At 57.3% G+C, this 13,073-nt stretch overlaps 2 protein-coding genes across 5 annotated transcripts in view; one reads left to right on the forward strand and one right to left on the reverse strand.

Annotated features, from left to right (window-relative positions):
* Nucleotides 1–1,491: 1,491 nt before the first annotated feature.
* Nucleotides 1,492–13,073, reverse strand: part of ACSF2 (acyl-CoA synthetase family member 2) — a 29,858-nt gene continuing 18,276 nt past the window's right edge. For 2 of the 3 annotated variants that reach the window (XM_082372598.1, XM_082372600.1), the window contains 12 exons: nucleotides 12,920–13,038; nucleotides 12,635–12,800; nucleotides 11,980–12,075; nucleotides 11,680–11,837; nucleotides 11,301–11,392; nucleotides 10,938–11,014; nucleotides 4,608–4,715; nucleotides 3,283–3,434; nucleotides 2,328–2,469; nucleotides 2,120–2,230; nucleotides 1,907–1,975; nucleotides 1,492–1,638 (listed from right to left, as the gene is read on the reverse strand). In XM_082372598.1, coding sequence (XP_082228724.1) covers nucleotides 1,588–1,638; nucleotides 1,907–1,975; nucleotides 2,120–2,230; nucleotides 2,328–2,469; nucleotides 3,283–3,434; nucleotides 4,608–4,715; nucleotides 10,938–11,014; nucleotides 11,301–11,392; nucleotides 11,680–11,837; nucleotides 11,980–12,075; nucleotides 12,635–12,800; nucleotides 12,920–13,038 — 1,341 coding nt within the window. In that variant the 3' untranslated portion in view covers nucleotides 1,492–1,587. The remainder of the gene's footprint in view (nucleotides 1,639–1,906; nucleotides 1,976–2,119; nucleotides 2,231–2,327; nucleotides 2,470–3,282; nucleotides 3,435–4,607; nucleotides 4,716–10,937; nucleotides 11,015–11,300; nucleotides 11,393–11,679; nucleotides 11,838–11,979; nucleotides 12,076–12,634; nucleotides 12,801–12,919; nucleotides 13,039–13,073) is intronic. The other variant, XM_082372599.1, reaches the window with a different exon arrangement.
* CHAD (chondroadherin) lies at nucleotides 6,516–10,765 on the forward strand. 2 transcript variants are annotated; one of them, XM_082372631.1, is made up of 4 exons: nucleotides 6,516–7,577; nucleotides 9,430–9,593; nucleotides 9,855–10,000; nucleotides 10,203–10,765. In XM_082372631.1, exons 1-3 carry the CDS (start codon nucleotides 6,804–6,806, stop codon nucleotides 9,994–9,996), a joined length of 1,080 nt encoding a protein of 359 aa, XP_082228757.1. In that variant the 5' UTR covers nucleotides 6,516–6,803; the 3' UTR covers nucleotides 9,997–10,000; nucleotides 10,203–10,765. The 2 variants fall into 2 exon arrangements, with proteins under 2 accessions (XP_082228757.1, XP_082228756.1); XM_082372630.1 differs by having other exon boundaries at nucleotides 6,525–7,577; nucleotides 10,242–10,765.

Consider the following 13,073-nt stretch of genomic DNA (forward strand, 5'->3'; position numbering starts at 1 on the left):
CCGCAGCGCCACCGGGAGGGCTCCGGGCCGCAGCGCCACCTGCTGGGCACCGGTGCGCTCACCGCAGCCGCCCGGCCGTCCTTTCTCTGGCGGCGGGAGGGGTGCGGGGAGCTCCGCAGCTTTTGGCACCCCGTCGAGGGCGAGTTCCTGGATCAATCCAGGAACTCTTAGTTCGTTCAATGGGTTCCTGCACATTTTATGTGCCTGGTTCAGAGCTGGGCGCTGGGGACATCCAGATGCATAAGACCAGGGCACAGTACAGGTGCATGAGACAGGACGTAAACCAACAAGAGACAACAGGCAACAGATTTTAATTCAGCACTTGCTGGATACCAGGCCGGTGCGCTCCGTGCCGCGAGGCGGGTCTGTTACAAGGGACGTGGAATCAGTGGGGCAGGACAGGGCACTTGGAGTGAATGTTGCAAGAGCAGAAAATCCCAGGGGGAATGGACTTGGCCAGGAGAGTAGGCTGTCATCTCCGGGGTCAGGCCAACCCCAGGCACCTGCTGTGAGGAGAGTCAGAGATGCTGTGTGTGGGACAGACGGGGTTCAGGTGAAGGGCTGGACAAGCAGGCACCTGAAGAACTGTCCCAGAAAGTGGAAGGATCATGGGCTTTGGAATCAGTCAGCTGGGTTCCCTAATTCCAGTTGTGTGACCTTGGGCAAATCATTGAACTTCTTGAGTTTCAGTTTCATAGTTTGTGAAATGGGGCTAATGCCTACTTGACTGTGTCAGTGGGAAAATTTCAACAGGAAATGTACATGGATGCACCTGTATGTGTATAGTGCCTGGTACTCAGAATACCCTAAATTTATGTTCATTTTCTAAAAAGTAAAGAGGAGGCTGCTGCTGCTGGGGGCAGACACACTGGGAGGTAAGGCTTGCAAGCAGAAGGAACTTTTCTTTCTGTCTCTGTGAACTGGAAATCGCTGTGCTCAGCTGTTTTTCTTTCTTGGGACAAGCTACAGCCTGCTTTCTCCTGCTTTATCTGCCCATCAAGGAAGCCCCAGGTTCACTGAAAATTGGGTTGGTTGGGAGGGATGGGGGAGTAGGGGGATGTAGGATGATAGCTAAAGAGTATGGAGTTTCTTTTTAAAAGGTGATGAACATTTTTTAAATTGACTTTGGTGATGGGTGCACATATCTGTGAATATACTAAAAACCACTGATGTAACACTTTAAATGGGTGAATTGGGTGGTATGTGAATTATAACTCAATAAAGCTGTTTTTTTTTTTTTTTTAAAAAAAAAAAAGAATACTTCTTGCTGTACTAATCTAGCAACAATGTGAAAAAGAAATGAGTATAGCCCTAAAAAATATTGTGTTGGTATCTCAAAGGAAGCGAGTGAGGATTAAATGAAGTAGATACTGCACGCCAAAGTGCTTAGTACCATCGTTGACAAGGAATAGGAGATCTGAAAGTGCTTTGGTCTCTTCCCTTTTCCATCCTGTAGCAGCTGCCAAGAGAGCACGCCAGCAAGAGATCAGCCAAAGTAAACAGAGAAGCTCTTTATGCCAAATCACAGAGCCGGCAAGGGGAATGTGGGGGAAGGGCAGGGAGGAAGGATCCTCCCCACTCCTTTATTCACAGGTTTAGATGTTGTTCCATCTGCTCTCGAAGTTTGAATTTCTGGACCTAGAGGAAAGGGAAAGGAGTGAGAACCAGGTGTGGGCCTCTGCCAGCTAGGGTGACCAAGCCCAGCTGGTTTGCCTAGGACTGAGGAGTTTCTCAGGTTAAAGCCAGGAAAGTTTGGGGCAAACCAGGATGAGCTGACTAGTTGGTTACCCTACTGCCAGCCTCTCAACAGAATCTGGCCCACCACTCAGGGAGGTATAGGCAGGCCGCCTGACCTTCTGCACCTGGGCCCCGGGCTCCCCTACCCCTCCCTGGTCTCCTTACACACCTTTCCTGAGACGGTGAGGGGGTAGTTTGTGACAAACACGATGTATCGGGGAATCTTGAAGTGGGAGATCTGCAGACCAGAGGGAGATAAAGCATGAGGCTGGGCGGGGTCCCACAGTTGGGTGTAGGGGACAGTGGGCTGACAGGTTGGCAGGCAGAGGGTGTTGGAGAACTGAGCAACACCGTGATGCTTGGGGCGGGTTGAGGGTCCCACCTTCCCTTTGCAGAAAGCCTTGATCTCCTCCGCTGTGGTCTTCTCCCCTTTCTTGAGCTGAATGCAGGCACAGATTTCCTCCCCCATCCGGTCATCCTTCACTCCCACCACCTTCCAGAGTCAGAGATAGATATCAGACATCCCCATCCCCATCTGTGTCCCCTGCTCTTGGGGTCTCACCTGGGCTCACCTGGGCTGGGCGCCTCACCTGCACTTCCTGCACCTGTGGGTGTGTGTGAAAGAAGTTCTCGAGCTCAGCGGGGTAGATGTTCTCACCGCCGCGGATGATCATATCCTTGGAGCGGCCCAGGATCTTGCAGAAGCCCTGCTCGTCCATCATGGCAATGTCTCTGCAAGGAAAACCCAGGAGCCGCCTCTCATCTCTGCCTCATCTGGCTGGCTCGCTCACTCATTCAGCAAACATTTATCAAGCACCTACTATATGTCTTGCACTACTGTAGACTCTGGGGCATATGGCATGAACAAGACATTACTTGGATAGTATAGTCTAATGTAGGAGGCAGATAAAACCAAGTAAACCCATACCTATGGCATATTTTCTCTCTCTCTAAACATATCTATACATATGATTTTCATGGCTGGCTTCTTCTTATCATTCAGGTTTCAGCTCAAACGTTTCCACCTTAGAGAAGCCTTCTCTGATCACCCCATAAAGGGAAGCTCCCCTCCCCACCACAGCCACTCTCTCTCTTATGACCCTATTTTATTTTCTTCGTGATGTTTATAAATGTCTGAAATGATCTTGTTTGTATCTGTCTCCCTCCACCAGATATGTGGGAAGTAAGAGCAGGATCCTTCCCATGTGCCTTCCACTGGACCACCGGTGTTTAGAATAGTGCTGGCACATGGCAGGTGCATAATTGGAATTTGTTGAATTAAATGAGTGACTGAATCTTGGCTCAGATTTTGCAGGCACTGTCCCGGGTGCTCTCATCTGTGCTGCATTTGGTCCTTCTGGGAGCCCTATTTGGAGACTATGGTCATCCCCATTTTATACATTTTGGAAACTAAGTCTCAGAGATGTGAAGGGGCCATCTTGACACACATGTTCTCCCTGTTCTAGCTCAATGTTGCCAGCTCAGCCTCAGGACCCCCAGCCTCCCCTCGGCAGCCCAACTCTCCACACTGCCCTGCCTTCTCACCCTGTCTGGTACCACTTGTCCTGTCCAGTTGCTTCCTCGGTCTTCCAGGGCTCACCCCAGTAGCCCAGCATGACGCAGTACCCTCGGATGCACAGCTCTCCAGGTGTGTTCAGCTCTGCCAGTGTCCCTGTCCCCACGTTCACGATCTGGGCCTGGGACCAGGCAGCTTCAGGCTGGGGCCTCCCACCCACTCACTTCAGGATGGGGGGCCCTCAGGATGGGGGGAGCTTTGCCTTCCTTCCCCCTAGTAATGAAGCCCCCTGGCTCTGCCCATCCCCAGGGAAGGGAGACAAAGGCTGGAGTAGATCCATCACCAGTCCGACACTGGAGCTGGGCATGAAAGAATAGTTGAGGCCCAGGCCAGGAGCTGCTCAGAGGAGGCCGCCTGCGGGGAAGCCAGACCAGCTGAAGAATTATAAACAATGCACAAGAAAGGGGAGTCTCCTCTTACTTCCCATTAAGCAGTAAATAAAGAAGCCAAAGAGGGTGGCACAGCAGGGCCATGTGAACAGAAGAGGTGGCAAACAGGCAGAATCTGAAAGCCTAGTTGAGAAATGAGCCACAGCCAACGTGCAAGGAAAGCTTAGCCTGTGTGCCTCGTGTCTGCATCTGTGAAATGGGGAGAACTACACTTGCCCTGTCTACCTCACAGGTGGGCATCCCAGCGAGTGGCAGTGAGGCTGTCAGACACATGGGAGGGGGCTGATGTCACTGCACACTCACTTCAGGGAGAAGGGCAGTTGGCCCCAGGGGAAGCACTCTGGCAGTGACCCCAGAGGGGCAAGGGCACAAGGGGGGAGGGGAAACCAGGTACAGGCTGGCATAAAGCACCAGTGTTAGAGGCTGGGAATTTGAGAGCAAAAGGTGCTCTGGGTCAGCCTTCAAGGTGCAAGGGACCCCCAGAGGAAGAAGCTGCTTGGGAAACTGTTTATGCCAAGCGAAAAGAGGACCTCTGCCGAAGTGAGTGGGGGCGGGGGGGGGGGGGGGAGGGCAGGGCTATGGGAGAGAAAGAGCCATGTAGGAAAAATCTCTGTGCCCTGGATCCTCTTTGAGGCTGTTCTGGCTGCCCCAAAACAGACAGTGGGCTTGGCAAAAACACACCTCAGACAGGAAGGGAGGCAGAGAAGTTCAGCTGCGGCTGGCCACTGTTCCAGCTCTTCCCCACTCAGGCCTCAGCCCACAGAGAAAGCCCCAGGCCCGGGAAGACCTTGCTGCTGGGGGCTCTCGGCGTCTTGAGTGAGCTGTTTGGATCTCTAATTGAAAGCAATAAACATCCCAGGGGGTGAACCCCCGGCGAGTGGTGGGAGGTGGGGTCTGGGGCCCACCTCTGTGTGAGGCATGATCCTGCCCACACTTTCTGCCTTTTGCGCCACTGTGTCCTCGGTGAAGTTCATGAAGGTCACGGGACTGTTCTCTGTGGATCCATAAACCACCTAGAGGGTCCAGAAAGGGTGTTTGGAACAGAGCCCAGGACTGCAGCAGGATGGGGAAGTTACCCTGAGGGAAGGAACCGGGTGGGGGGGGGGGCGGGGAATGGGGAGAGTGGAAGGCAGTTGAATGGTGGGAAAAGAGGCATATTCGGCAGAAGTCAGGAGGCAGTGGCACTGGATGTATTGCAGACTAGCTCAACTAGCAGGGGCCCCAGGTCTGAAATAAAATTGAGAGCAGGGAAGCCATTCTCTTCCGGCCGGGCTCTCAGTCTTTGTTCTTTCCTGGAGCAGCCACATGCTGTACCCTGTGGCTCCCAGCGTTACCAATGTCCCAGCCTTCTCCACCTCCTCCCCCGGCTGTCTTAGCACACCCTTCCTGATTTCGGGCCACAACATCCCCTGCCCCACCCTTCCAAGCTGAAGGACCCATAAACTTGATGAGAAAGCCACCCTGCCTTGGCCAGCTGGGAACTACACAGGCACAACCCACCCGAAACCCGGTACAAGTGCCTAGCCTTGGGGTAGGTGCCCCCCAAGTTCTGGAGAGTTTCCTGTAAATTTATTTTCCTCAAACTAAAAATACAGCCAAAGCAAGGATTTAAAAAGCCAGTGGCACACACCCCCCCCACACCCCCCCTTCTAGTGGTCAGAACATCCTAAGCAACAGAAAACCAGCAGCCAGCCTTGGAGGAACATCACCAGGCAGTGTTCTCGGCCAACTATGACCCCCATCCAGAGGCGACAGGTGAAAGGGGCTTAGGAGAGGGCAGGCCTCCACACCTGAGTGCTGGGTGAAGGGAGAGGGGCTGGCTACCCTCTGTTCTAGGTTCCTTCCAGCCAGCAAAGACACCAGACCTTTTTTCATCCTTCAACCCCACCCTACCCCCCATTTCCTCTGTGTTAGTGGAAATGACTCAGGCATAGCTGGGGTTTGGAGAGACCTGGGGTCTGGTTCCTCCCCTCACCCCCCAACACAGACAAGAACCCCTACCATCAGCCCAGAGCTCGCTTTGGGGCCAGAGCTGAGACTCTGCCTGCCCACTCTCCCCTTTCGACAAAAATCTGGACACCGTGGCTGGCACGTGGACACACAGAGACCTGGTGAGCTGGGGCAGGGCTGCCCACAGGACCTAGGGTCGAGAAGCCCAAGCTGTCTAGGGCTGGTCCCTTGTGGCCAGGACCCAGCCCCCTCACCCGCCCTCACAGTCCTGGGCCACTGCCCAGGTGTGGCTTCTGTCAAGTACACCTTGACACCTCTCTGGCCGCCACCCTGGGAGAACACCCCCAACCAAGGGGTCCTGACCGCTGGGGGTGGGGATGAGGAGGTGGGGACATTTCAGGGAGATTAAGGAGGGGGGAGATGGTGTGACTGTGCCTGTGGTCTTCAGGTGTTTGCCGAGCCCTGTGGGTCATTCCCCTTGCCCCCAGTTCCCACTTTTCTGGTTACCTTCAGTCGTGGCAAAGGGGCATAGGCGGTGCAGGGGACAGAAACTCAAGCCCGGGGCTGGCAGAGAGGGGCCAGAGGCCAGTCCAGGGCAGGGAAGAGCTCCCAACTCCTGAGGGCTGGCTGCGGGTGCAGCTGGAAGGGGAGCCCGACGCCAGAGAGCCCCATTAAAGCGCCGCCGGCCGGCGACTGCGGCGAGACTCGCGTCCGGCTGTCCGTCCCCACTTCCTCCCTCGCTGGGTCCAGGGCACACAGCCGAGCGCAGAAGGGGGGAGGCGTGGAGGCTCAGACTTGAGCAAACAAATAAGTTCAGGGAACGCCTCCCTCTCTTTGGTGTAAACTCCGGGCCCTGGACACACCCATACCCTCCCCTGCGGGGGTGGGGGTGGGGAAGGGGGGGGGGAGGGAGCAGAATCCGAGGGCAGGGAGATAGGGGACCACACGGTCCCCAGGGTGGGAGGGCCCCTCCCCTTCGAGGGCGGGGGCGCAGCTCCGGGCGGGAGGGAGTTAACCCGGTGGCCTCGCGGCTCCACGTAGGAGCTGGCTCCGGCTGCCGGCTGCGGTCAGGGCCATCGTATAAATAGGGCGGGAGACCGAGCACCGAGGACTTGCCGCTGCCCCCAGCCCCGGCCCCAGGCGTCCCGGCCATGGCCCGCCCGATGCTCTTGCTCAGCCTCGGCCTCCTGGCCGGCCTGCTGCCGGCGCTGGCCGCCTGCCCCCAGAACTGCCACTGCCACGGTGACCTGCAGCACGTCATCTGCGACAAGGTGGGGCTGCAGAAGATCCCCAAGGTGTCAGAGAAGACCAAGCTGCTCAACCTACAGCGCAACAACTTCCCAGTGCTGGCTGCCAACTCGTTTCGGGCCATGCCGAACCTCGTGTCGCTGCACCTGCAGCACTGCCAGATCCGCGAGGTGGCCGCGGGCGCCTTCCGCGGCCTCAAGCAGCTCATCTACCTGTACCTGTCCCACAATGACATCCGCGTGCTGCGCACCGGCGCCTTCGACGACCTGAGCGAGCTCACCTACCTCTACCTGGACCACAACAAGGTGACCGAGCTGCCCCGGGGGCTGCTCTCTCCACTGGTCAACCTCTTCATCCTGCAGCTCAACAACAACAAGATCCGCGAGCTGCGCTCAGGCGCCTTCCACGGCGCCAAGGACCTGCGCTGGCTCTACCTGTCGGAAAACTCACTCAGTTCCCTGCACCCCGGCACTCTGGATGACGTGGAGAACCTCGCCAAGTTCTACCTGGATAGGAACCAGCTGTCCAGCTACCCCTTGGCTGCTCTGAGCAAGCTGCGGGTGGTGGAGGATCTGAAGCTGTCCCACAATCCCCTGAAAAGCATTCCCGACAATGCCTTCCAGTCTTTCGGCAGATATCTGGAGACCCTCTGGCTGGACAACACCAACCTGGAGAAGGTGAGCTCCTGGCTGCAGGGCTCTGCCCCGGCTCCGCCTTCACTGCCAGGAGGCCCAGGGATCCAGGGCCACAGCTGGGCACCATCCCCTCTCCCCTAAAATTGCCTCTTCCTAGGGCTGTCTCCAAGGTGAGGAGCTCTGCTACCTCTGTCCTCATCTTGTCATATTCTCACCCAGAATCCTGCCCTGCTGCCCCTGTCCCTAGTCTCGGCCACTGCCCTCCTAGGATTCCTACTTATAAACAGAGCTGGGGCTGCCCTGGCCCCACCAATGGCCCCCAGGAGGCATGTCCAGGGCTCCCGAACCCCCTGCTGTGTGCAGCAGCCACCCCTTCCTGTTGGGCCTTCCACCCCTCCTATGCTGTTTTTTTCCCCGTCTCCAGTAAAACTACCACCCCATAAAGGGAGGTTTGTTTACTGAGGAGCCTTCCAGAGGAGCTGGGCAAATCAGGCCCACAAAGACACCCTGTTCCTGGTGGGGAGTGTGCTAAGGTGGGGTGGGGGGCTGGGGAGTGAGGGGGAGGACATACCTGAGGAAGACCTCCTCCTTGCCTCCCAGAGGCCCTGATGGATCCCTCATCCCCACCCCCAGGCCACACACCTACATTCCACTACATTCTCAGGTCCATTTCAGCTGAGTGGGGACAGGGGGCCTGACCCAGGTTGCAGACATGCACCCATGGGTTCCGTGAAGGGGCAAAGGCAAGAACCACTCACCACTGTTAACCTTTGGCACAAGGACCCTAGGTGTCTCCCCATAGGAAAGACTGGCCATGCCTCACTGTGTCCCAGACAACTCACTGCCCTTTGCCCACCCCGGTCACCAGACCCATCTCCTGGCTGCGTCCTCACTCAGTCCTTCCTCCTCTGTGATGCCCAGCACCTGGCCAGGTGGGGCTGCCTTGGGTCGGAGTGGAATCCTTCCTTGGGACTAGAAAATCGCTCTGGTGTCGGGGCTCCGGCCAGGAGGTTTGGGCAGGGACCAGGGCAAGGTGGGGGAGATGGTCATCAGAGCAGTCTGATTACCAGGGAACTTCACACCCTTCCCTGGGCCACAGGCACAGAGATGAGGGCAGAATAATACCTGGATGGCGACCAGCCTTCATCTGGGTGGACAGAGTCTGACAGAGCCTGCCCTTCTTCAGCCCCAGCCACCCCCCAGCAGAAGTCAGAGTCCCCTGTGGCCCACCACTGCCAGCGTGGCCTTTCAGTGGGAAGCAGAGCAGGGCAGCAGGGGCTCATTTGGGGCAGGGGAGGCCAGGCAGGAACTGTGACGTCTGGGCCAAGATATGGGCACCAATAGAATGTTTCCTCTGGAGCCAGCCAACCTGGCCCAAGACTCCACCGAGGTGGCTCCACAAATAGAGTCTGGCAGGCAGTGAGGGAGCAGTGAGGATAGAGCTGGGGGACATCCCAGGACCCTGGGGGCTGTGGGGAACCTGGGCCCACTGCCCATCCCACCAAACACTGACCAGCTTCACTGTGTGCCAGCTTGGGCCACTGGGGCCAACTCTGGCTGCCTCCCCAGCCCCAGTGTTTGTGCAGGAAGCATGGTGCCAGGGGAGGAGGAGCTGGATGTGGTCCTGCAGCTACTGTTGACTCCCTGGGCAAGGGACTTAACCCTGCCCCCTCCCCGCCCCCCGCCCCCGCCAGTTTACATATTGGAAATAACACTACCTATCTCAAACGGTGGTTGTATGGATTAGGTCATCTGAGACAACTTAGTCATACTGTGAAACTCCTCAAGGTGCCACTGCTTACGTCCAGGGAAGGACCCTGCCCCTCTGGGGCCATAGAGATGGGAGAGGCCGAACACGGGCTGGGTGCTCACTCGTGCCCACCTCCCTCCCTAGTTCTCTGATGGTGCCTTCCTGGGTGTGACCACGCTGAAACATGTCCATCTGGAGAACAATCGCCTGAACCAGCTGCCTTCCAGCTTCCCCTTTGACAGCCTGGAGACCCTCACCCTCACCAACAACCCCTGGAAATGTACCTGCCAGCTCCGGGGACTGCGGAGGTGAGAGGACCCCCATGGTACCCCCAGAACACGCTCATGTGATGAAGTAGAGACACACTGGCCCTGCACTAAGACATCCTGGGCATATGTCCTAGATCTGCTACCTAATAGGTGTGGAACCCTGGGCATTTCCCGATTTGCATGAAGATGACAGTTCCAGACTACCCTAAAGCCAAGTCACCCTGGCCCCATGGCTCACTGACCCTTCCTCCAGTACTCTTACATCTCTTCCCCTACCCCAGCAATTCTCTGTCTCTCCAGGTGGCTGGAAGCCAAGACCTCCCGCCCTGATGCCACTTGCGTGTCGCCCGCCAAGTTCAGGGGCCAGCACATTCGTGACACGGACGCCTTCCGCGGCTGCAAGTTCCCCACTAAGAGGTCCAAGAAAGCCGGCCGCCATTAAACAGGTGGGGCCCGGTGGGCAGCTCCCCCATTCCCTCTCTGGAGATTCTGGAAGTGAGGAGGGTGTCCCAGGATACTTCCCCACCATGGAAGGTCATGCAGACCCTCCATTTTTGCAGGGAGAGGAGGGGAGGACTGGGGCTCCCCCTCTAAGGGGGAAAATGATACTGCCCAGGACCACCACCATTCTCTCCAAACACTGTCTAGGTTGTTGGAGTCCTGACACCAATCCTTGCCTCACCTCAGGTCCTGACCCAGCCGGTCCTGGTGACTGGTCTCTGCCTTCTGCCGGAAAAACTACTGATCCTCCCACCTCCGACCCCCACCTTCTCCCCACAGCCTTTGCTGATGCACAAAGCTGTCCACACCTAGACATGTCCTGGCAGGGGACTCGGGCACTGCAGCACAAACCCAGCTCCGCCTGACGGTGAGAGCTTCATGACGCCTGGCCCCGTGGCTATGGCTCCTCTCAGAGAAGCTGTTGCTGAGACCCCCAAGTCCTTTAGAACCGGAACACGGTGGCCATCAGGATGGCCACTCTTCCGGAATCCTCGTCTCTGCTCCCCTTTCCCTGCCATTTGGAAACAAACATCAGATCCTTGCCCCACCCCTTGCCTCCAGGAAGGGTCTCAAGCCCCTACCCCCAACTTTGCCAGCCCCCACCTGCCAGGACACTCTAGCCGGACACTGGTGCTTTGCCACACATCCTCCCATGCTGCATTTCTTCCCCAGATTTCTATAAATATAAATTTATGTATGTGTAATATTTACTCCCCTGTCACCTATCTCTGTGACTTGAGAGCTGCTGATTAGGTAAGATTGCTTTTTCTCACATCTGCTTTCTGGAATGAGGGCCAGCCGGAGGGTCTTCCTTGGAGACCCAGGCTGGGCTCCTCCCCACTCCCAGCAATCTCTTCTCGCCCAGCCCCGTCCTCCACTCACCACCAGTTCCTTCATGTTCAGCTTGTTGATGATGGCTCGGATCAGCTCTGGGGATGCAGGGGACCCACCAATCACACCTGAATCAGAGAGAGGGCTGACACAGCTCCCACCTTCTCCAGGCCCAGTGGACCCCCCCCCCTTCACCTACGGCCCTTTTTAGGAAATAACATTCCCTTCTCTCCCCAACCCTGGACCTATTCCTAGACCAGGCAGCTGGCCTTGGGCTGGAGTCTAGGGACACTGGGGATTTGCCTCCCTCCCACCCATGTTTCTACAGTGGCCTTCTTGCCCCTAAATGAAAGCTTGGGCACATATGTAGCTCACTGGGCCAATCCTGGCCTGCCACCCTTGGCCCCATCCCACCTCCACACATGGCTGAGATGTCATAACTTGAGAAGTCTGGTTGGTTCAGAATGTCCACGAACATTGTGGGAGTTCCATATAGCAAGGAGCCTCTGTATGAGGGAGGTACATCTCAGAATCAGGCTTGGAAGTAGAAGGGAACTTCCTCTTCTCACCACCCCACCCTGACCCTACAGTAAGGGCCAAGGCTGCAACTGTGGGGAACAGGCAGGAGAAGCTCCTTGGAGGGAGGAACTGGTCCTCTCCTGGGGGTCTCCCACTACCCCGCCTCCATTTCTCCTGGTTGGAGGGAAGAGACATCTTGGAAAGGGATCAGGGCCCAGGAGTGAGGAATAGGAGGGTCTTATCAGCCCGCAGATGGCTGTCCACTGATGCCCACCTCTCTCTGCTGATGGCCTCCAGCGCTTTCTTGCCATCAAAGACCGGAGAGGACAGGATGAGGGTGACCCCGTGCATCAAGCTCACCATTGTGCCTCCCACGGAACCCAGGCAGTGGTACAGGGGGTTGGGCAGGACCACCCGTGACTTGTCTGGTGGCTGGAGATGGAAGCAGGAGGCTGGGTCTATTGCGGGGCCCCCGGAAGCCAGTTCCTCTAGCCAGCGGGGGAGCCCAGCAAGCCCCCCACCACCGCCAGCACGGTGCCAGGGAAGCCCTTGCTGGGGGCCAGCACCCCCTCACCTTCTGGTGCAGTCTCAGGCGCTCTCCTATCATGTTGGAGTTGTTGACAATGTTGTAGTGGGAGAGCGTGGCCCCCTTGGGGCTGCCGGTTGTCCCCTGACAAGACAAGCAGGTGATGGCTTGGCCTCTTTCATCCCATCTCCTTCCCACCCTGGGCCAGTGCATGGAAGAGCACTGGACTGGGAGTCAGGAGACCGAGACGGCTGCCCCAGATCCATTCATTCACTCGATACGTATTCACAAGGATTTGCCACATGCCTACACGGTGCCAGGTGTTAGGATCCTCAAAGGTGGCAAATAAGGTCTGTCCTTATGCCGCTCATGAGGTGGCTCAGAGAACTCTGTGGCTCACCAGCAGATGCCCTCTCTGGGCCTCAGTTTCCCCATCTGCTAAATGAGGGGCTCTGACCTGTGGTGGCTCAGTGCATCTGCCCCTGTGCTGGGGACAAGAGGGCCAGGGGAGGAGGGCATGTGACAAGGATACCAGTTGCTGGTGTTTTCCAGGGCAGAGCAGACAGCTAGGGCCGGCCCCACTAGAAGAGTGTTTGCTCTCCCCTGATCTCCTCTGCTGCCTCCTGCTTCTCAGGGGAGGGTCACATGGCGGGCAAGGGTTAGTGTGCCAGCCTGGGCTCGGGACAGGAGACCTCTGCCCTACCGAGGTGAACTGGATGTTGATGGGGTCATGGCAGGACAGGAGCTGCTGGGTGAGCCGGAGCCGGGCCAGATTCTGCTCTTGACTGCCAGCTGCCACCACCTCATCCAGGAGCAGCGTCCCTGGCAGAGGGGCGTCCACCGAGATGACTGTGGTCAGATCTGGGAGCCTGGGGGTAAGGGAGCATGGTGAGAGTCGGGGGCTGAGGCGGGGCCCACAGAGATGGGTAAGGGATGAGGGGGCCAGGAGGCTGCATGAGGCACCCCTCCCAATCTGGGACACCCCCACCTCTGACTCTTCAAGTCCCCTGGCTGGGCCTTCTCCACCTCTGGACAGATCTGCTTCAGGATGTTGTAGTAATGCTGGGTCTTGAATTGCCTGGGGAACACGAGGGCTTTGCAGCCCACCTGTAGAAGGGGAGCGCCCCACCACGGTCAGCAGG

This window comes from Balaenoptera borealis, assembly GCF_965194805.1.
Source record: "Balaenoptera borealis genome assembly, chromosome: 20".
NCBI classification, from domain to species: domain Eukaryota; kingdom Metazoa; phylum Chordata; class Mammalia; order Artiodactyla; family Balaenopteridae; genus Balaenoptera; species Balaenoptera borealis.